At 35.2% G+C, this 22,900-nt stretch overlaps 1 protein-coding gene across 1 annotated transcript in view; it reads right to left on the bottom strand.

Annotated features, from left to right (window-relative positions):
- Positions 1 to 7,101: 7,101 nt before the first annotated feature.
- The window catches only part of LOC149530346 (HNH endonuclease domain-containing protein), an 81,263-nt gene continuing 65,464 nt past the window's right edge, over positions 7,102 to 22,900 (bottom strand). Inside the window, exon 3 of the mRNA XM_089810521.1 lies at positions 7,102 to 7,723. Coding sequence (XP_089666647.1) covers positions 7,569 to 7,723 — 155 coding nt within the window. The 3' untranslated portion in view covers positions 7,102 to 7,568. The remainder of the gene's footprint in view (positions 7,724 to 22,900) is intronic.

Below are 22,900 nucleotides of genomic sequence, written 5' to 3'. Positions count from 1 at the left end.
GTGGAATGATGCTCCTAAATCAAACACAGGCACTACCAAGGCTATTACAAAGGCATCAACATTACTTTGAGAAGATTCAATGTCAGAAGTAAAATTCTTCTTCTTTTTCTCCTCCTTATAATCCTTTCGAATATGACCTTTCTTCTCGTAGTTCCAACACTTCACCTTGGACTTCTTTCTAGGAGTGGCAGATCGCTCCTGAGACTTCGACTTCATGTCCTTTTTGCTTACTCTTTTCCTTAGATCTTCCTCTAACACAGGGCTTTTTTGGCTACCTCAGAGGACTTCTTTCGCATCTCCTCCAAAAGAAGTGCAGCAACTAATTCGTCCATTTTCAACTTGGTAGTCATACTTTCGATGGTCGTTACCAAATGATCCCACGAATCAAGCAATGAGCATAACAGTAACATCCATCGATCTTCTTCATCAATGGACACACCAATAGATGTTAACTGTGCAATCACCATATTAAATGAGTCTAGGTGATCCACCACTATCGTTCCTCCATCCATCTTCAAGGAGTGCAGTTTCTTTCTCAGGAAATTCTTGTTTACCAAGGATTTTCCCTAATAAATGTCTCCTAATTTTTTTTGGCCTTCCAATCCATTAGTTCCCAATCTTCTTGTTTCATGTCTGAAGGCTTAATGCCCGACACGACACTCCATAGGTCTTGATCAACTAGCAAATCTTCTACTTTAAGTTTCCACAACTCAAAGTTCGTGCCATTGAACTTTTCAATGTCTACTCGTCCTGACATTCTTGCCATCTCAATTTACAGACAAAAAACTCACAAAACTCCCACTAAAACCAAATTGGCACAAAAAAACCAAACCCTCCCCAACAAGGATAAAACAACTAGCCAGGCTCTAATACCACTTGTTAGGAAAGCAACAGTGCAGAAATACTTTCTGAATGCCAAATGACAGGGAAAAAAGCATAAGAAAAAATTACAGAAATGTGCAAATTAATAAACTATCACAAAAAACATATTAGACACAAGACAGAGAAAATACAAATTTAACGTGGGAAACCCTTCTAGGAAAAACCCACCACCCAAAACCCCGAGAAAGCTTTTGTATTACAGTAACCGAAATTTGCATACAACACTCCAAATTTTCACAGGCTTAGACTGCCTTTTCAATCAACCTAATTTCATCAAGATATATTCAAATGAATTCTTGTAGCCATTAAAAACACTCTGCAAATTCATTACAAAATACCACAAACAATTACAAGCAAAACGGTATGCCAACTATCTATCACACATGGATGTCTTCAATGAACACAAACAACTCCAATCACTCCATCATTCACCGTACTATCCGGCATCATCACCACCATACTGTTCAGCACCACGTACTATCTATCACCACAATAATATCTGGTACCACAACATCATTCACTATGTCTAGCACCATTGTACTGTTTGACACCATGGTGTTCACATCCGCCGTACACCTCTTTACATCTCCAATTTTATATATATATATATATATATATATAATCATCGTACATTAAAAATATATATAACTATCACGTATGGTGACTTACCTCCATCGTACGGTGAGGTTACACCGTATAGTGCACTTCGTCATCGTAACAAATTTTTAAAAGGTAAGGGAGAAATTTCATACATTTAAACCTCACCTTATCAACCACCAACTGCACCTTATTCAAGGTTTAACCCCATGCGCACTAGGTCTGACAACTTGGCAAGAGATGAGAGTTTTAAATTATGTCTAAACCTTTTTCCTTGACCTTTATGCATTCCCTTGTCCTTGATACTGTCCATGCGTATTGAATAGGAGAGTTAAGAGGAGTGTTTAATATTACCTTGACTTCCCCCTTCCCAATCTCCAACACATCCATCTCCTACACATTCCTCTTCAAGCATACTCACTTGGACAGCCTACGTGTAGTCTTGGGTAGCGTAAAAGGGCTGGTGGGGTGTGGGAATACGTGAGGCCACTTGGCAAGTGGATAGAGATAATGTTTAGGAGTAGGTTAGTAGTAAAGTGTAAGGGTTAGGAGTTAGTGGAAATGTTAGGCTAAGTTAGTTATAGTTAGTTTTTGTTTAGTAATTGTATGAGTATAGTAATGAGTATGTTTTGTTTTAGTGGATAGATTTTCAAGAAAATGATTATTATTATTTTATTTGAATATTAAATTGTAATAAAATGAAAAGATTGGGTTAGTAAGTATAGTAAGTAGATAATGAAGTGAGTAGATAGTTATAACACAAAGAAAGAATGTATAGTGTTATTTTTTTAATTTATATTAAAATGATATTTCATATTTGAGATATATTATTAGAAGATATGTTAATAAAGTTTAGTGGTTAGATTAGTAGGTGTAAGTTAGATTATGTTAGTAGGAGTTTAAGTGAAAGTTTGGGTCAAGTAACCTTAGTAAATAATGTTTGTGTTGAAGTTTTATGTGAGATTAGATTATTTCTATTTAGGGAAGCATTTTTTAATAATGTTTTATAATAAAATTATATAGGAGTTAAATTGTTTGAATTGCTAGGGTATTTGAAAGAAAATGAAGAGGTCTTATGCAATTGACCCAATAGTGAAATAGAAAGGTGTTGTAAGGGATGAAATGTATATCGTATGTAATTGCATGATGTACACTTAAATGCATTAATTAGTTTTATCATTAAATTTTGATTTATTGGGAACCAGTATTAAGGTTCTAGATTACTTCCTAAGTGATGCAAAATTAGTTCACCTAGGGAATTGTCTGACATAGCGAAAAGAATATATGTTATCATGTCAAACCTAATGTGTCCTATGTAACTAGTCAAACATATTAATTCAACTTTTACCCAAGAACTATGGAACCCTAATGTTTTCTCGAATATGATGTCACACTTTAACTAGAGTTTAATCAAATGAATTATGTAACCTGGATAAGGTGTTCCTATAGCACTAGGACTTGAGGTTTCGTATTAGTGTAGTATGTTGAGATGTCAACTCTACGTCATTATGAAATGAAATCAAAACTCACTTCAATCTTTTTCAACCTTTCGTAATATGTACAATGTAGCAAGTGCTAACATTGTGTTGTTAACTTTATTTTTGAAAATGTTGTGTTTTTGCCTTGATTTTTCGGCATGACATTCCTCTACTTTTTCCTAATAATGTGCTTTAAGCAATTTCTAATCCTGTGGGCTTAAATTTGGAATAAAAAACATGAGTAGAATGAAAATAATAATTTCAACTAAGTAATAAAATAGAAATACATCTGGTAATGGTAAAATAGAAACTCATGTAGCATCCATTTGGGGTTTGTTGCAGGCAACAACGAAAGCAATTTTTAGCGCGATAGTGGAGTGCAAGGTCACACATTAGCAGATTAAGAAATCACATTGAAAATAAAAAATTAAATTTGATGAAGTTATGAAAGGATATGAGACATTCTCCCACGCGTTGCTACTATGACTCTCAAAACTCTCGGAAATTTTAATCAAGGTTTGGTTGCAATATGGTATCTAGCCAAGATCATGAAAATTATAAAAAGATCTGTGATTTGATAAAATAGACCAAAAAAGCTTACTAAATTTTAAAAACATTGACAATCAAAATCGACACTCTCATGAGGTTTGGTGGTGTAGGCAAACTCCAAAAAATAGTCTTTTCTAAAAAAATTACACTCCTCAAAAAGTGTAACCAAGTTTTGAATTTCAATTCCTAGTTGCTAGTGGGAAGTCTGATAACCTAGTTTTGAGGCAAAATTAGAGGTCTCGTATTCTAATTTAATTTTGCCAATTTCGAAACGAATGCAAAAAAATTCAAATCCGGATTATGAAAAGGTTAATTCCTGTCACCTTGTAGGAACGAAATAGAACCTAAATGTAAACATTCATTGATATGGTAGAGAACACATTCATTAATGTGTCCCTCTTGCTCTATTACTCCATATATTGTGTGATCTTAAGCATCAGTATGAATATGGAATTGAAGATTCTATTTTGGTACCATTAAGATAGGTTCTTTAGTTAAAAGGTTCTTGAGGATTGAAAATTTGTTTGACGTTCATTAATCTAGTTAATTATACATCTTTAGTTAATAAAGTGGATAATGGAGAACAATGTTACTGGATAGTGAAACTTATCCGATAACATGTCCTCGAAAATTTCATACATCACTTTGCTTGGATGACACATTTAGTTTTGGATAACTTCTTCACAAGATCAACTTGTATCACATGCTAAGAAACATAATGACCAAGAACCACTCCTTGCATCAACATGTATCATTCACTCCAACCTTGTCCTAGAAGAAGGCATTATGGTTTTGAACCTATGCTTTGATGTAGAATGAATTATATTTAATATTAAATTATAATTAGTGTAGTAAGAAATATTTGTTTGATTAAAGTGGATTATTATGAGGTCAGTGGTGATAGGATCTCACTATTCCTAGGAGGGCTTCACTTAGTGAACCTAAAGCATAGCACATGCATACACTAAATACTAAAGAACCCTCCTATTTTCAAAAAAATATTGCCCAAACTCAATTTTTGTTACCTCCCTCCAATACCCTCACACCTCTTTTCCTATATAAATCCCCCCCCCAAAAAAAAAAAAACCTACCCAAACACACATTAGCCCATACTATTAAAATTGGGCATACGACAAACCAAAAGACCAAGCATCTCTATTAGCCAAACCATCATGTTGCCTCCTCCCTTGAAAAGTTGAGGAAAGGACCCCCAACCCGCACCACTATTTGAGCTCTTGGCACCAATGCCACCATCTTGACCACCACCCTTGGGACTAGCTTGCTTAGGAGGGATTTGACACCAAGGAACTAGGACCCCATCGTTCCTCCAAGGAGTCGTATATTTCATTAGCGAGTGCTTCACTTTCCTCCTCTTCCCAACCACCGATTTTCCCTTCACCACTGATGACATTATCATTGTTATGTTGTTAATGATGAGTATTTATTGAAGGGGTGGAATCATAATGTTCAAATACATAAAAATGATTATGCTATTAAAATTCCATTTCAATAGTTGCAATTATTTGTATATGTACTTTGGCAATTGCATGAGTAGGTAAACTTGACACATGATTGTTGTAGTGGTTGTGGATACAAGGCATCAACTACACCTATCTCAATAGGTCTAAACATGCCGACTTCCCCAATGGTGGTTATTTAGAGATGACACATTGGACAATCTCCCTAAGCCTAGTGCCATCATGCTTACTTGAGTACAATTTATCTATTTATGAGACTCACATTACACACTAGGTACCACTATTGGTAGTGTTCAATGACCTAGACTTTATGTCAAGACTCCATAACAAGTATTCTTGTACTTGCATTTAATAGAAGAAATTATTGCAATTATGAGTTGATATTCAAATCAATATTTTTCATAGTTTAATGGTTTAATTAATGGTTTTTGCAGTTAAGTAGTTATTTAGGACTAAAACAAGCTTTATATGATTCTTCACAACAAAACAATGTCTAGATGTTGTTTGGATCTCTTGGGATGAAATAGGGTTTGAAAACAATGTGTTGTGCAATTAAACTATGATTTAATGTTTCTATTGGATCTTAATATTACATGTGTGGGTTCACTAATGTGAGATACTATGATTTAATGTTTTATTGAATCTTAATATTACATGTGTGCTTGTTAATGTGAGATTTTTGTCACTGGTGAAGCTGATTAAACATTGGACACACCCGTTGAACATGACTACTCATTATTCTCAAATTCTTATCAGAAATGGTCTTTTGAGAAACTCCCTTGAAAGCCCAAGTGAAAGCAATAACTTCAATTGATGCAAGTACAAATAATACTCTTTGATGAATTAAAATATTTTTCTTGCTAAAAAAGGAAATAGCTAATATTTTATGTTGACATAAATCAATGTGAAGGTGCAAGAAAAGAGCTAGTGTTTAATAAACACATCATATTCAACTTACAAGCAAAATTGAAGGTAAATGCTTTTACTGTTTTGCTTAAAAAATAGTTCACTTTGTGGAAAAGTCATATATCAATTTAAATATGTTTGTTTTTATTTTCCTCTATTGCATTTCTTTTTTATTTATATTAAATGTTAAGCGAAAAATGCCATAACATGTCTACAATATTATCAATTGTAGAATAGTTGTGATTTAATACACACACAACCATCTTATATAAATTTGCACTTATTTTCCCTATTGTCCTACTCCATGCACCTCCTTTGGGTGCAAGTGCTAGTTTTATTTTATCCTATAATTGATTGCATATCATGATTATCAGTACTTGTTGAACTAAAATATAGAATACAATTATCCTAAATCATTATCATTGTTCTCAAAATTATCTTATTGCTTCAGGAAAAATGTACTATAATCTAGCTTCATAATCATGAAGAGATACTGTCTGAAAAATCTAAAACCTCAGCTTTTTGGTTGAACGGTAAGATCATCAAATGTTGGTTTTAAGTGGACGTTCTTCTACAAACTAACCTATATATGGTTATCTGTTAGACCCAATGATATGCCTGTGTATTTTAAAATCCATGTGAAAAATAGCAGCCCAAAGATAACCTCTCGAATGAATGAATTGGTAAGAATTCAATGCAAATTGCATGACTAATGAGTAGATAGGAATCTTCAGAATTTAGGGCATAGGTGTGCAATTGATGTGAACTCACAGAATCTCAGGGCCCCAGGTACCAATGCTAGTTCTAAGTTTCGTACCTTCCTTGCTAGGGACTTTTCATGTGGCCCTGTCGTTGAATTGATCCTTAATTGAGTAATGTAAGTTGCATTTTTCCTAATACTAACAATAAGGCATATAGAAGATCTTCAAGGACAGTTCGTCAGAATAGCATCCAAAAATTTGGGCAGAGAAGAAAATTGGAATAGATTTCTGTGTCATATTTGTGCGTGGATGCAGGTTTCAATTATGTACAGCACATGAACCCAATCTACTCAGTGAACATGAAAAAAGAAAGCTTATCAGGAATCCTCAGAATCAGCACAATAACCAAGCATACTTAGCTAGAACATATAATTTATAACCTCAGCTAATACAACTATTTTATGGTTGTGGAAACTCGTATACTTCATTCCATTCAACATAAAAGCAATATATTATAAATCAGCAATCACCGTATACTTGGCAGCTGCTAATGTGTTGACATTTATTTTCAAAAACAACATGCTTAAGAATTTTTCAATCATTCAGAGGAAAAATTGACAGTTGGGGACTTACAGAAAACCGAAAGAATCAACTGTTTGTGATATTTTAATCATATCTGACAGGACTATCCTTACACGTTCAAGATAGGATGTTAGTGGCTACAAATTTACAACATTTAATAACCTGTAAAAACTTCTTGACTCCCCACAGTCAAATTCAATATAGAGAAAGATACAGTCAGTCACATGAACAGTGCTCTCCCCTAAAATAAGGAAGCTGATAAGTAATCATCTCTATGTTAAAGATTTTGAGGTTGAAGACAGTTTGCAAAAGTTTATCTGCATAAAATAATCCTCAAAGTTCACTGTTCAACCATTGCCTCGATTCCATCAGATATTCCAGTTTAAATAAGGTGTTCAGGGATTTTCCTTGTATGGCAACTCACATGCAATCTGTGTGCCTTTTGATTTGTACTTATCAAGCATTTCGGCAACAGTTTTGCAACGACATTGAAGTCCTGGTCGAATCACATTTCCATACACAGCCATTTCGATGATATCCAACTCTTTATCTGCAGTCGAGCCAAGATACAATAAGTTCAAAAAAAAAAATGCGAAATAATGTTTTCTAACCAAAAAAACAGTCCCTAAAATGTAAAACCTAATGTTCTACATTAATTAATATGTTTTCCTGCAAGGTCCGCTTATAACAGAAGGAAAGCTCCTAATGTTGAATGTCCCTTACTGCACACTACTGAAATTGCACCTAACACGGGCAGTGATGTCTTAGCAAAGGCAAACCATTTCCTTCAATTGCAGGTTACCATTTCAATGTACTCATTTTAATGTGAATGTGTACAGGTACAAATAGATATTCCAACCATTAGACTAAATCACTTTTTGGCATGCATTCAAAAAGGCTCATGATAAACTTTGTTGAATTGACTTTATTTAGCATAATCTGAAAAAGGGAACTTCTTGCCCAGCTAGAGATGAGCACCGAGTTGGTACTCCTTATGTTTGATAAATCAACACGTGGAGAAGTATTTCAGACAATATGCATAAAGTTCTTCATCCTGACATTTTCACTAGTTAAGCAGTTTCCTATTTAGTTATAAAAGTAACTTCCTAAGTTAAAAACTACCTGCAGAAATATAATTTCTATTGGCTGTTGCATTCCTCAAGTCATAAAGATTTGTAAGTATTAAGTCAAGTTGGCATTATTAGAATTTCCACACAGCAGTTTCTCTATAGCACAGGATTTCACTCTAAGCATTCTTGAAGTTGTAAAGATATTGAAGTCCAGGTTGACATTAATAGAATTTCCATGCAACAGTTCCTCTCTTGCACACTATTCCACTCTAAATAACTTTCACATTTGAAAACAGTATCTTTAGTTTCCTCTATGGAACTATAAATAGTATGTATCAAAGGACACATGTCAACTTGTCACATTTAATTTGACAGTCATCTACTGATATGACATTCCACCTGCTCATAAGGTTGTGATTCATGATTACTAATCTGTTGCAAAAAACATTGACCAATGTTTTTTTCCTGCTTTAGAGCAGAAAATGACTGCTCCACCAATTGTTTCCTTACAAGTAAATAGCAAATAGAAATGTCAATAAAGGCATAAATTGCAATTGACGATTATAAAACTGATGCAAGAAAGGCAGGCAATGTTATGCAACAGCTTAATGCGCAGAAAATAACTACTCCACCAATTTGTTTCTCACAACTGAATAAAATATTGAATTAAAGACTAAGTTGTTCGTTTGGATTCCGGTACAGACAGGGGTCCGTTTTAGGTTATAAAAAGTCAAAAAAAAGGCTTTTTAAAAGTCAAAGACACTGACGTGGAATGTGAATTCGCTCCACATTTGCTCAAATTCTGACCAGGCTCGCAGAGGATGGGAAAAAATCTTCGAAATTCGATGGAAAGTCGGGCAGGGTCTGATTTTAAGAATTTAGACTGGATATTTTAGTCTGATGCTGACTTTGGAACGAATGTGAACAGAATTCAAATTCGGTGTGAACCTAGTTCCGAATTCCATGTCTGGGCCGCATGTGGTAACGTAGATTACGGATGGTTAAATATATGAAATTGAATATAATGAAACTGGAATTGTCTAAAAATATGAACAGTCCTTACTTTGTCATACATAGAATTTTGTTGGTCAGAAGCTGTACAATTGAGCAAAGCAGGAGAACTTTTGTTCGAGTATTAAAATGCATATGCTGAATCTATACGCATTGAAATATAGAGCAGAAAACAACTACTCAACCAATCAGTTTCTCACAAGTGAATAGAAATGTGAATTAGAAACGTTTTCCATTTTCCCATCAAGGAAAGGCATACATTATAGCTGGTGATTATATAACTGATGCAAAAAACATGGACAATTCTAGGCTCATTAATGAGCAAATGCAAAAAAGTTTCCCACAAGCGGATGGAAATGTGAATTAAAGATGTTCTTTTCTCTTTGACCTTGAAGACAATCATAATAGGAATGTGCAAGTATATGAACATCCTTGTTTTTCATAAGACAATCGAAAGCTCTAAGAGCAGGGCATGTAACAATATAATTATTAATGAGTGGTTGAAGTCAAATATCAGTCCATCCATCCATAACGATGGAACCAACCCTATTCCATGTTAAATCATCCCTCTGTCATGTTCACCTTTGAATATTGTTTGTTAAGGTGGAAGATACACAATCTATATTCTTCAAGGGGAGCACAAGAAGATCCAACTATCATTGTACTCCCAACACACATTTGAACTAATGGGACCTTGCCAAATGATATAGGATAGCATAGGCATATAAAAAGTTGGCCTTGGAAACATTCAGTTGCTCATGATTTTGTGAATTCATTATCTGTAACGCTGTAGTTTTTTCCCTTTAGTAGAAGTGGCCTTCCTCTTCCCTCTATCACAACTCTCTCCAACTAATACATTGGAATAGTCATATTTGTAAACTCCCTAAACTTAACTATGCTAAATTATTAAATTTTTGCCCCTAATTGTTCTTCTAAGCTTTATGTTTAATGATATTATTTAATTAATCATTGTCATCCTTGTATGTAATTAATTTACATAATTAATTACATTTTCCTTTGTTCTTCTAAAGTTCAATTAATTCAATTAATTGAACAATTCTGACTAAATTCTTCCGAAAATTTAATTAATCAAGATTAATTAAACTTAAAACCTTTGCCTAATTGCCTATTTATTGTTATACTAGTTGTTTCAGACCTTGAACAAACATGTAAATGATTGAAATTCACTAGTACAACTAGTTGACATAAAGATAACACTTTCCATGCATCCCAATGTACATCTACAGTCACTAGGCTTTTAAGCAAACAGTTTGCATGCATTAATCATTCATTATAAACTAAAATTAATAATTACAGTAAGGCATTCGTCAAACAGTTAGTGAGCAACCTTGTAACTCACTATTTTTGAATACCAAGCCAAGTACAATGTGTCAAACTAAATGATGTTAAAGGTACAATGAGAAACCTGGAAAGTAGTGGCAGTTTGCTGAAAAATTATTAATTCTTGACATTGATGCTGATATTATAAAACTGGTATCTTCAAATGCAAATACGAGCCCTCAACAAACATTCACGGGCTCTCTAAAGTCTAAACAATATTGCAGCTCCCTAGAAAGATCAACACTGTCCCACAACAACTACCGCAGCTAAGTAAATCAAACGCAGCTTCAGGCTAAATCTGTGATTGACACGTAATCACCAGCCACTGACTTATAATTATTTCCTTCAAGAAAAATGTTGAAACCCCTCTCAAATCTATCCCAATTTCTGGCAAAATTATGGTCTCTGAATAAGAGCATCGCAAGCACAATCCACTGGACAGTTTTAACAGTTCAAAGTGTAAAGACACTTGGAAGAATTCACAATTCTACAAACTCAAGATCTAAAACCCTTGTTTCAACTTCTCCAAACAAAAGCAAAAAGCACGAGTCATGAATTAATTGATATTTTAAGATGAAGGCTTTTATAAAATTTCCCCCTGAATCTTCACTAGCAAGGCTTTTTAATGAATATTTCATTTGCATTTGTTGACTTGTAATATATCATTAATAAAGCACATTTTTAATCGATGGGTATTAATTCCTCATTTCCCTCACCATGGCCAACACTTTATTATGTAGTCAATTTATAAATTTATAATATAACTTAAATATTTAGACATCATTAAGGTCATTAAAATATTAATATTTCATTAAATGCTCATTATTTTGAAAAACCGTCTAAACCAGGGAGTCAGCCACTGCATCCTCTATCGGTATGACTGACTTACTCAAAAATCAAAAGGGCCCTTCTCGATCAACCTCTGAGTTTCTATAAATAGAATGGAAAATGGATCCCTCTAAATATCAAACGAAAGCTAGAACTGGAAACCACTGAGCTCTGGAGATGGTAAGGGCCTCAAGAGACCCTCTATCCCTACTCATCAGCCTAGGAGGGTCAGAAAAATAGGTTAATCCTCAAAAATCCATGTCTGCCAAAAGGGGACATTACAATTTGCCCCTCTTGAAATTGCTTGTCACCAAACAATCTCAACTGCAAATAAACTCCACCTAAATCCCAAGGGAAAACCTGTGCAATGTCTCTACTGCCACCAAACAAACTTGTGTAACACTGGCATGTTGAACTGAACCTGTTGAATCAACTCATCCTTGCCATCAGCTGTTACAGGTGTAAGAATCTCGAGTGGAAGCAACTCAAAACATTGATCTTGATTGTTTCCAAACTTGGCACAAGGTATGTTGTCATGCAGATTGTCCATCACACATGCAACTGAACCGTCCATCTGAAATAAATCATGTGCATGAGGACTAAATGTGAGACTACAAGTAATCCACACCATGTATACAATGCAATACACCCAGGTGATCCCAGACTGTAATCTCGTGGCACACGAAGGATCACACTGCACACTAGAGAGTGACCGACCAAATATACCTGGAACCCAAATCCAGAATAGAAACCTACCAAGAAGAACATTCCCAAGCTTCTACAACTCAACCTTGTTCGCAACTTTACCATACACCAATGGGACCCACCCAAACTGCAATGCTAATCCTTTCACCACCTGGGTTCCAATATAACTGAAACTCACATCTATCCATCACAAGGAGGTGAGAATATCTAGAAACATCTAATATACCAAACCTCTTTCTATAATATATCAATCTCTCATGGGTGTAAAATCCAGCAAATTTGTGGAGATACTCCTGAAGATGTTTGTATCAATCACCATCTCCATCCTTTGCTAAGATGTCATGGATGTGTTGACTATGCAAGTTGTCCCCACTAACTTGCAGCTACTGAATCCATCTACTTAAGATGGAGTATATGCATCTCACAAAGGATGGTATAATCCTGGAGCCAATCCACATGGACCCATCATCAAGTCCTCCACATGTGCATCAAAAGAAAAATGATGATTACTCCTCATTGTGTAGTTATGGTGAAAGGCTTCAATCTTTGTCAATGACTCATCACTTAGAACTCAGGAATCGGAAGATAGCTTCAATCTCTGACCCCAAACAGCTACTTGGTTTAGGACATTTGCAAACCCTCTCTACAAACCCAACCACAAAATCTCTATGAAGGAGCATTGTAGTCAAAGTACCTATAATTGCTCCCACCAACTGTTGAATCCCGTGAGAACCTAGGATGAGAGTACCCGTTACTAACTCCAAATGGTCCCTCCTAAAACTCCGGACTATCAAACAAGTACTCTATAAACAAATCTGCACAATAGAAACAATATGAGGCAGAATCAAACTGTTCTCATGTAACCATCAGCAGATCACTCTGATTTGGTGACACATCAAGTTGTCTATCACCATCAATTGCGTTAGATGAAGTAATCGATTTTCTTTCAAGGGAGGGAAACAAATACAACACACAACTCTTATGATAATCCACCATTGCAATACAAGAGCCACCAGCGATCTGATCTGAATCATCTATCACAATGCTGGCCTTGGGAGAATTTGATGCAATAAGTGGGAGTCATTTCTACTAACAACCCTACAAAAAATTGCCATATTTTGCAAGTTGTTTGGCCACAATTCCTTCTCTTTGTAATATTTTGCAACACGAGCCTAATTCTGAGACCCTCCCTAGTTGGACTTCTAGTCAGCTAACCACTTTCCACAGAACTTCCTCATATAACTAAGAACGGGAACAAGTTGAAAACCTTCACCTAATTTTGGGTAACCGAGCCATTCATCCTATAATCTAGAGTTCAAATTATAAAAAAATTGGGCAAAAACTCTGAAATCCATGATGTTGCTAAGAATCATCAAAAGAAGTTGCAAAACAGCACCATAATTTTGTGGAAAAATCATCAAACCCTCGATACAATGTTGAAATCAAACACGATTTTGTGAAAAGATTGTCAAAAAACTCAAGTATACTTGCAGGAATATCATTTTCCCTAGAAACCCTAGGCACAACCCAAAAACAATTTACAAAAAACCACCGTTTTTAAAATTAAAATTTAAAAATTGTCAAAACATTTTGTAGAAAATAGAAAGCCACAATTTAGTTACAGTTTTAAAAAACCTTTGTTGTGGGAAAAACAGTAAAAACCAACGATTTTCAAAAAAATGTTAAAAACCAGAAAACCCACAACAAACAAAGCCACGATTGTTTTTGGGAAAAATTGAACAAATCCTATTTACATTACAAAAATCATTCAAAACTCACCATGCAAAACCCTCTTAGATCAAAACAACCAGCAATCCTCAGTTAAAAGAACAAAAAACCCTTTAGTATCTCCACAAAAATTTGATTTTTGGTGAAAAAATAGTAAAATAATCTGCAGAAACCACAATTTTTGTTTTAAAAAAATCACCAAACTGAAAACCCTAAATTTTATTTTAAAAATAAAGAAAACAATCTACTGAAAATTTTCCTTATGAAATGTTCAGGAAAAACCATAAATTTGCTTGTATAAAAAATTCAACAAAAAAATCCCACAATTTTAGTTTTAAAAATATGGGCAAAAACTTCTAGAAATTTCTTCCAAATCTCTACACAATTAAACCACAGTTTATTAGAAAATTTCGCCAAAAACCAGACTTTTCTCTAACACCGTGAAATTATAATCAATTGATATTCAATATTAAACAAATAAGAGGAATTCTCCTTAAATAAATAATTACAAGAAAATCTTTTCATAATGGAAATGATTAAGAACTAAAAGACAAAATAAAAAGTTACTAGACAAACAACATAAAAATATAGGGAGTTCAGTTGACCATTTCTCCCAAAAGATTCATTTATTTAGGAAACTACTATCATCCTAGTCAAGGATCTCAAATGTAGTTACCAAACCATATCACGATTCTCAAGGGGATATGTTGCCCACCTAGGACCCTGCTCTAATACTACTTAGAGAGAGTTGAGTTGACCATTTCTCCTAAAAGGTGCATCTATTCAGGAAACTGCTACCATCCCAAATAAGGATCTCGAAGGAGGTTGTTAAACCTTGTTATAAATCATATGGGAATATGTTGAACACTTACCAACAAAGAACAAAAAGTTACTTAAAACTAGCTGGCTTGAAAGAAAGCTACTTACATGACCATTATACCAAATATTTCGATATTACTTTAGTACATAAATGCCTTTGAGGTTTCGTCCAAAGCATTCATCATCCTTATGGAGTACCCTTGGGAGATCATACAAGGTGCCTTTGAGCTTATCCAACAAGTTTGGGGGCCTAGAAGTACAACTATCATACTAACCCTGCTTAACTCTTTAAAGATCAAAAGCATGAAAGCATATCCATATTAAACAACCTGCTTAACCCAGATGAATTTCCAATGGTTTGCCCTCATTGTGTGTACCTATACCATCCTAAAATGTTAGCACCCATCATTGGAGGCTCTAGGACCTATTAGACTCCATTTTGGGGGTTTCTAGATCTGAAGGTCCTTTATGCTTGATTCCTGCATATTTCATTTTCTTCTTCTGCCACTTATCGCACTCCCCAAGACCCAAGATTGCTTTGAGAAAATCAATGCCAGGAATAGGCCAACCAAGTCGGCCTTGTCTTGAAGCATTATGCTTCGGTGAACTCTAAGCCCAATGAAGGAATTTTTCTTCCCTATCTTTATTTTTGGTTGTTGTTGGGAAATTCTATATTGTAGCCGACGAGTAGAATAGTATCCGAACGGGCACGTGATGATTGAGTCACCTCTTCGGGAAGGTATATGTACACCATCTAGAATGGACTTTGGATCATAATAAGAATTGTAATCATCATTGTAATCGATCATACCAAATATTGTACTATCTTTTGTATACATGCGAATAATAAAAGGAATACTTCTGTGTTACATGTTCTTGTCTATTGTTTGAATGCATTAATAAATTGTTTACCCTGTATGGTAAACATTTGGCACCGTTGCCTATAAGGATCGAGTGCTATGAATGTCGAACACATTGAATAAAGATAGAAATAAGAATCCAAAAGATGACAGCATACGTATGGCACGAGAAATATTAAACCGCACACAACAAAGCAACCAGAGGCATAGACTCTAACAACTCGCCGAAGGGTACGACAGTGGAGTCATAGGAGGTGACCACGGTACCACAGGAGCATTGACGAACGAAGTGCAGTCACCAAATTGATCAAGGGAGAGGTTGATAGAAGAAGCTTGAGAAAGGCAAAGGGTAATCGAAGGAACAAAGGAAGAATTGGCAAACTGGTGTACGCCAAGGAAGAATCCGGACAGAAAGGAAAGGACCATGTGAATAATAAAAGGAATACTTCTGTGTTACATGTTCTTGTCTATTCTCTAAATGCATTAATAAACTGTTTACCTTGTACGGTAAACATTTGGCACTGTTGCCTATAAGGATCAGGTGCTATGAATGCCAAACACATTGAATAAAGATAGAAATAAGAATCCAAAAGATGACAGCATACGTGTGGCAAGGGAAATATTAAACCGCACACAGCAAAGTGACCGGAGGCACAGACTCTAACAACTCGCTGAAGGGTACGATAGTGGTGTCACAGGAGGTGAACACGGTACCACAGGAGCATTGACGAACGAAGTGCAGTCACCAAGTTGATCAAGGGAGAGGTTGATAGAAGAAGCCTGAGAAAGGCGAAGGGTGATCAAAGGAACAAAGGAAGAATTGGCAAACTGGTGTAGGCCAAGGAGGAATCCAGACAGAAAGGAAAGGACCAGCATGGCTCAGAGTGTCGAAGGAACACGAGTGTGGGGTGAACTCTTTGTCCTTGATACACGTGACGAGCAAATACAGTTTGGTCAAAACAACCAAGTCCTTGAGGAAGCCTTCACACCACTTGAGAACGTAGGTGTCCGTAATGCGGGTGTTCAGAGCAGTATGAAAGTAGAGAACAATGCGGGTACAAACAATAGTGCACAACAAAAGAAAGAAAGGGTTCCGACGGGCAATCCAAAGGAAAAGTTACCAAAGTTCAACAGGGATGGCACGGCTGACCCGATCAGACATTGCAAAACTTGCGAGACAATTTGGATAGCGAATGGAGAAAACAACTAGGACGAATGGGTAAGGCTATTTCCAACCACCTTACAAGGTGTAGCAATCAATTGGTTTTCTGACTCCGAACTGGCAAAGCTAACAACATGGGAAAACATAAAGAAGGAATTTATTACAAAGTTTCAACTGCTACGAGATGACAAGATAGTAGCAGAAATCTACAGCACAAAACAAGGAAGAAATGAAACAGTCCATGTATATGCTAGAAAGCTAAAAGAATTAGTAAATAAAATGGAAAGTAAGCCAACAGACGGGTTGAAAAAGAGATGGTTCATAGAAGGACTACGAACGGAGTTAAAAAGGAAAATGAAGATTGTATTGCCATCGTTGTACACTGAAGTGTACAATCGAGCGATGGACTTAGAGAGTGAACAGAAAACAAAGAAAAAGAAGAAAAGCAGATCATCCAACTTGGATGAATCCTCTTCTGAGGATAGCAGTAATGATTAAAAGGGCAGTAAGAAGGTCTGAGCCCTCCAGAAGGATATGATCAAGATGATGAAAGAGCTTAAGAATATGCAGAAAGGGAATAGCCAGACCAAAGAAAACAAGCTATGGTGCACAAAATGCAAGACAGAAGGTCACACTAAGGGATCCTGTCCGAAGAATCGGTTCTGTGACATCTACCAAATTGTGGGACATTCCACAAAGGAATGCCTGTTCAATATGAAAACAAGAGGGCATCAACAAGTGCTCCTCACACGGAAAGCATCCACGTCAGGAGGGAATGGAAACACAAACAATGACAGTGCCACCTTGGGTGGGTACAGAAACAACAATAGGGGACAAAACAACACCAACAACAACAATAATAACAATAATAATGAGGGCTGCAGTCAAATTCAGTATGATGCGAACGGCCGACCAATGGTTCAATGTCGGGCATGCAACTTGTGGGGCCACTTTGCACGAAACTGTACAAACACACGTTAGTTGTTATGCAAATGGTGTGGTCTTGGAGACCATGAAGATGCCAAGTGCCTAAAATCAAAATCGAAATCATGACCATTGTTAGCCTTCGTCACGAGTTTATTGCCCGCTTTCCTTTGTGAAATTTATGCACAACCACCTCTGAGGATCTCTTGTCTCTAAAATTCTTTCTTCCTTCCATAAAGAGACCCTTAATCTCAGTAACAAGCTCTTCAAAAATTTCCACACTTTTACCATAGTTTGAAAATGTTTGGTCCTTCCATCCCTTGAAGAAGATATTGAGACTTTAGGATCAAAGCATGGAGGCGCTCTAAGTAGGGAGTTGCATCACCCTTCTTTAGGATTCTCGAAACCTTTGCATTTCTTTTGGCATCATCACATGTTATAGTTTAAGCATGTTCCTCTTGCCACCTATCAAAATAAGCAGCCTGAAAATCACAACTAGAACCCTACCCCACAAAATCACTACCAGCACAAATTTCCAAAAAACTGTCTGACTTTTATTCCACAACAAAAACTAAAGAACAACATCAACAATCTGCATGGTTATCATGAAATGGTAGGGACTACCTTTACCATCATTTTTCAGACTAGCTAAATGATCACCATGAAGGACCTTGGAAAAAGCAAGGAAATTAAGTGACATTACGACTTTGGTCTTGAAGAAAAAATCATGTTTAATAATGTCTTCAATATTAGGTGGGAGGGGGGTCATTTCTTTGACATCCAAACACATTTTTCATTATGATGCCAATTTTGACAAAGAAGTCTGCCAGGGCATTCCCTTCCCTAAAGATATGGGATAAATAGATGCTTCAAAAGGGCTAATTAGTAAAAGTGAATCATTTATTAAGGTCTCAATAGATCAACTAGGCTTTTAAGTCCTCTTCAAACAGCAGATTATGTAGAGAGTCACTTTCAATTGAAACCTTTTTGTACTTTTGAGAGCAAGCTAGTCTAGGCCATACTATGCAGCAGTCGCTTTAGCACGTTGAGTTAAATCTGAGTTTGTTAAAGGATATCTTACTTGCAAATAAAATTGTAGAATTTTCTGTTGCACATTTTTGGAGATATTGTTGCTTTTCCTTTAACCTTATTTGGGGATATTACAACTTTGGATTAACTAGTTAGCTTACTATTGCTTCTGACTTGTGGACCGTAGTTTAATAGGAGTCCCAATTTACATTCATTCCGTGTCATTAGGGAAATATAATCCGGTTGCATATTTCTTGGTGGACTTGAGAACCTTATGAGGTCAAATTTATTATATTCACGCATTTGGGGTTAAAGCATGTTTAACAATAGATGTAGCTGTAATATCCCTTTCTTGGATTCCCTTGTAATCTGCCCTAAATTCACAAAATCCAAATGAAACAAGGAACACAATATAGTTAGGTATATAATTCTAACCTAGGAATAAGATGACATATGCATATCTTGGAATTTGTATCGAAATAAGATAATATTATAATCTTAATACATGTGATACATCCACTTTTAGGGTTAAGAAAGAAATACACTTATAGCACATAATTGTCATGGGCTCAATCATAACGAGGGTTGAAATAGGAAGGACATGATGAGTTACCCTAATTACTTCCAGCCCTAGGCTTAAGAACGGAAATTCTATACCCCTTGGCCAATTGTACTAATGAGGTGGTGTACCTAGCAGAGCCTGTATACTGTTCCCCTTCATCATGCTATCCTTCTCTCCTCCTATAATTTAGAATCCCTTTCTTAATTACCTCATTAACTAACCCATATAAGCTTAGAGGGAAGACTGCAATAGGGCGCCCTTAACTTGACCCTAGATGCAAGAGTGGAACCTCTGCCTTCCTTGACCTCATGAGGTGGTGTACCTAGTGAGGCCTCACCGTTCCCCCTCCTTGCACTTTCTTTCCTAAATATGGTTGATTATTGTAAGTGTATGATATTGTCCATTGTGTAGATATAATACTTCAATCTACATTTGCCTGTGTATGTTTATTATAAGAAGTGGGTATATTAGAGATAAAGTCTGAAAAATATACTGGCATTCACATTCATTCAAATATGCATGAGTACAATTATTCCTTTATACCAGGCTGACTGAAGGTGTTATTACAATTAAATTTGCTGTAGATGGTATTCCCATTTGATGATTACCTTCTTCCTTTATTGCATATCTCTGCTATGTGTTTACATTTGCTGGATGATTGATGATATTTGCTGAATATATGTAATTTCTCCTGCTGCTGATTGATTGTTGTTGAATTAATTGATTGGTCGAATGAATTCTTTTGATTTGATGATTTAAGGTACAGGTGAGTTATGATTATGTGATCAAGATGATTGAAGAGTAATGATATAATGTTAGCTAGTTTGATATATTGGTGGGCGATGATTGAATGATGTTGATTTGATAGAGTGATGTTTGATTGCTGAATAGTATGTGTTCTTGATCCAAGATGATGATGAGTGATGTGGATTTGATGATTGTTTGCTTGATCTTGCTGATTGATTGTTTACTTGATTTCTTGAGGGATTAAAGATTTATGAATGCCATGTCACAGTTATGTATACCTTAAGTCTGATCAGATTATTGATTATTCCCTTAGATCTATTTCATTGATACTATGCAACTGCCAGTGCTTATCCTTGTTCTCCATTAATTCATTGTGTCTGATGCTTTTTAAATCTCCCTACCTAAATGAAAAAATGCAATACTTTACAAAGGATGCCTTGCTTTCCAAGAGAGGTACCCTTACTTGACTAATAGCTATTTTAAAAAAAGATAATGACTTCTCTATTATAGACATGATTATTACTCACTATCCTTTATGACTTCCATTAACAATATTAATTGCTGTCTTAGCAGATCATGTCAGTTGCTGCCTTGGAAAATATATTTGCTGTTTGTCAATTGTTAATGATTGTTCTTTATGTATCGTGATGTCTTATCAATTTCTGTGCACACCCTAAAATACTTTTTCTAATGTACCTTTTCCCTCCAACTGCTCCTTTTCTGTTCTTACATATCTGTATTTCAACATATTCTTATATCTGCTGTTGTTTATCTTCACAATCTGCTCTTAAAATCAGAATTAAACTGCAATGAGTGGTTGCCCCAATGAGTATCAACATACCTCTCTTTATACCTTCCAATAGGCACTCTTCACCAGACAATACAGCTTATCAAATCAGCTCGACTAGCATATATAATATTTAATCTGGATTTAAATACGTCACCAAGGGTCAGAACTTGGTTGGCCCACAATAGGGACAAATGCTTGTTATATTTTATTTACACCCTCAGATAGGGTGCCCATCTTTAGGGGGTCAGCCTTCTTATTGATAAATGACTTGGCCCTAACCCTTGCTTCTGAGTTTCATCATTGAGTGCTGCTATTTATTATTTATTAAGCCTAATCTCAAGTGGGACATGACAGTAGCTGATAATACCTATCATCTATGGAACCAAAACAATTATGAATCGTAGATTTTATTTATTCCACAACCATATGGTAATAAAGTTTCAAATTTGATGCAACTAAGCAACTTATGGACTTGAAGCAATTATAGAGTGAAGAATCTTGAGGCGCAAGTGTCTGACAGTGCAGAGAGTGCCAACAAACCATGATTTACTTGTATTATGTCCGTGGGATAGGAAGGTTTAAGTTTGGTGATTTCCACAGATTTGTAGTGCTTTTTAGCTCGAGTCTATTAAAAGCTTGCATCTATGGTTCGGATACACCCTGTTACATTTGTTTCGGAGCTCTTGGATTGTGGAGATGTGGTGGTTCAAAATTGAAACAACATTGTTAAGAGTTATGCACTCTGTTTTGTGAACTTTGCCCCTGCTGTTTGAATATCCCTAAATACCTTGAAAAGAATACATTAATATTTCCAAAAACAGCATGCAAAACTTCTAAATTTTTATTTGCATGGAAGAAATTCTTCAACAAACTCAGATTTATTTTTTTTGATAGGTAAAAGGCCATAAGGCCCAAATTTATAAATAAATTTGATATCCATTTTTGTGAGGTATCGAAGATTAGGGATGGATAATTATCTTTCATTAAAGCTTAACTAATTTAATCATTTTATGCCAACTTTTTAACTTCCATATTTGTAGTTGTACTTTTTTGATATCCTTACTGAAGTACCTGTCAAAATAAAATAAGCTAAGATCAAGTTGTTAGAAATGCATTTAATACATTATCAAATACAAGTCAGCATTTTCTATTGCACAATTGAAATATGCTTTAGAAAATTATTTGATTATACATATTTATATTTCTTTTTCTTTTTCTTTTAATTATTTTAGAATATTTATATTTCATCTTTATTAGATTATATCCCAAATTAACTTTTATCCCTCTACAATCATTACTATCTAAGCATAATTATCTATCTAATGATTAACATATCAATTTTATCTTATTAATATCTCCTCTCCATCCGCTCCTTTATTAGCAAGGTTGTATGCTTCTTTATTAGCTTCTCTATAGATATGTTTGATGATTGTTTCTTCAAAATTGTCAACTATATCTAAGGCATACTCAAGTTTAGAATTTAGGATACAATTAGGGGTTTTCCTTTTTCTTAACACATTTAAGATAATTTGTGAGTCTCCCTCTATAATTAGTTTCTTAATTCCAATATCTCGACTAAGTTTTAATCCTTCTATTAGGGCTTCTAATTCTGCCAAATTGTTAGACATTAATCCTAAGGGTTTGGCACGTTTATTTAGACATGGTACCTTATTTGAATAAATTGTACATTCTAGGCCTGCTGATCCCAGATTACCTCTAGAAGTCCCATCAAAATTTAACTTTGACCATCCTAAAGGATGAGATTCCCATTTACAGTTTTTCCTAGCAATCTTATTTGTTTTAGCATAAATCATTGGAGGATCTATTAAATTAAACCAATTTTTCCACATTTTTGTATCCCAATCTGAAAAGGATCCATCCTCCTTATATGAATTCTTGAGATTATTATTGGCTACCTCACTTATGCATGCCTCTAATTTATTAAAGAAGGATGTTAGATCAATCTTTGTATTACGAAAAATTCTTCTATTCCTTTCTTTCCGCGGTTCCCATAAAAGAATAGATGGGGATATTTTCCACAAATTATTATAAACATTAGAACTACCATATTTCGGGCAACTACTTAAAAAGTTAAAAAGATTTTTAGGAAATGCAGAATTCCAATTTAATTTCTTACATAACTAGTACCAA

This window comes from Cupressus sempervirens, chromosome 11 (assembly GCF_028749045.1).
Source record: "Cupressus sempervirens isolate cs-2001-9-10 chromosome 11, ASM2874904v1, whole genome shotgun sequence".
Lineage (NCBI taxonomy): Eukaryota > Viridiplantae > Streptophyta > Pinopsida > Cupressales > Cupressaceae > Cupressus > Cupressus sempervirens.
Note: the sequence above shows the minus strand (reverse complement) of the source record. Positions and strands in the feature narration are given on the sequence as shown.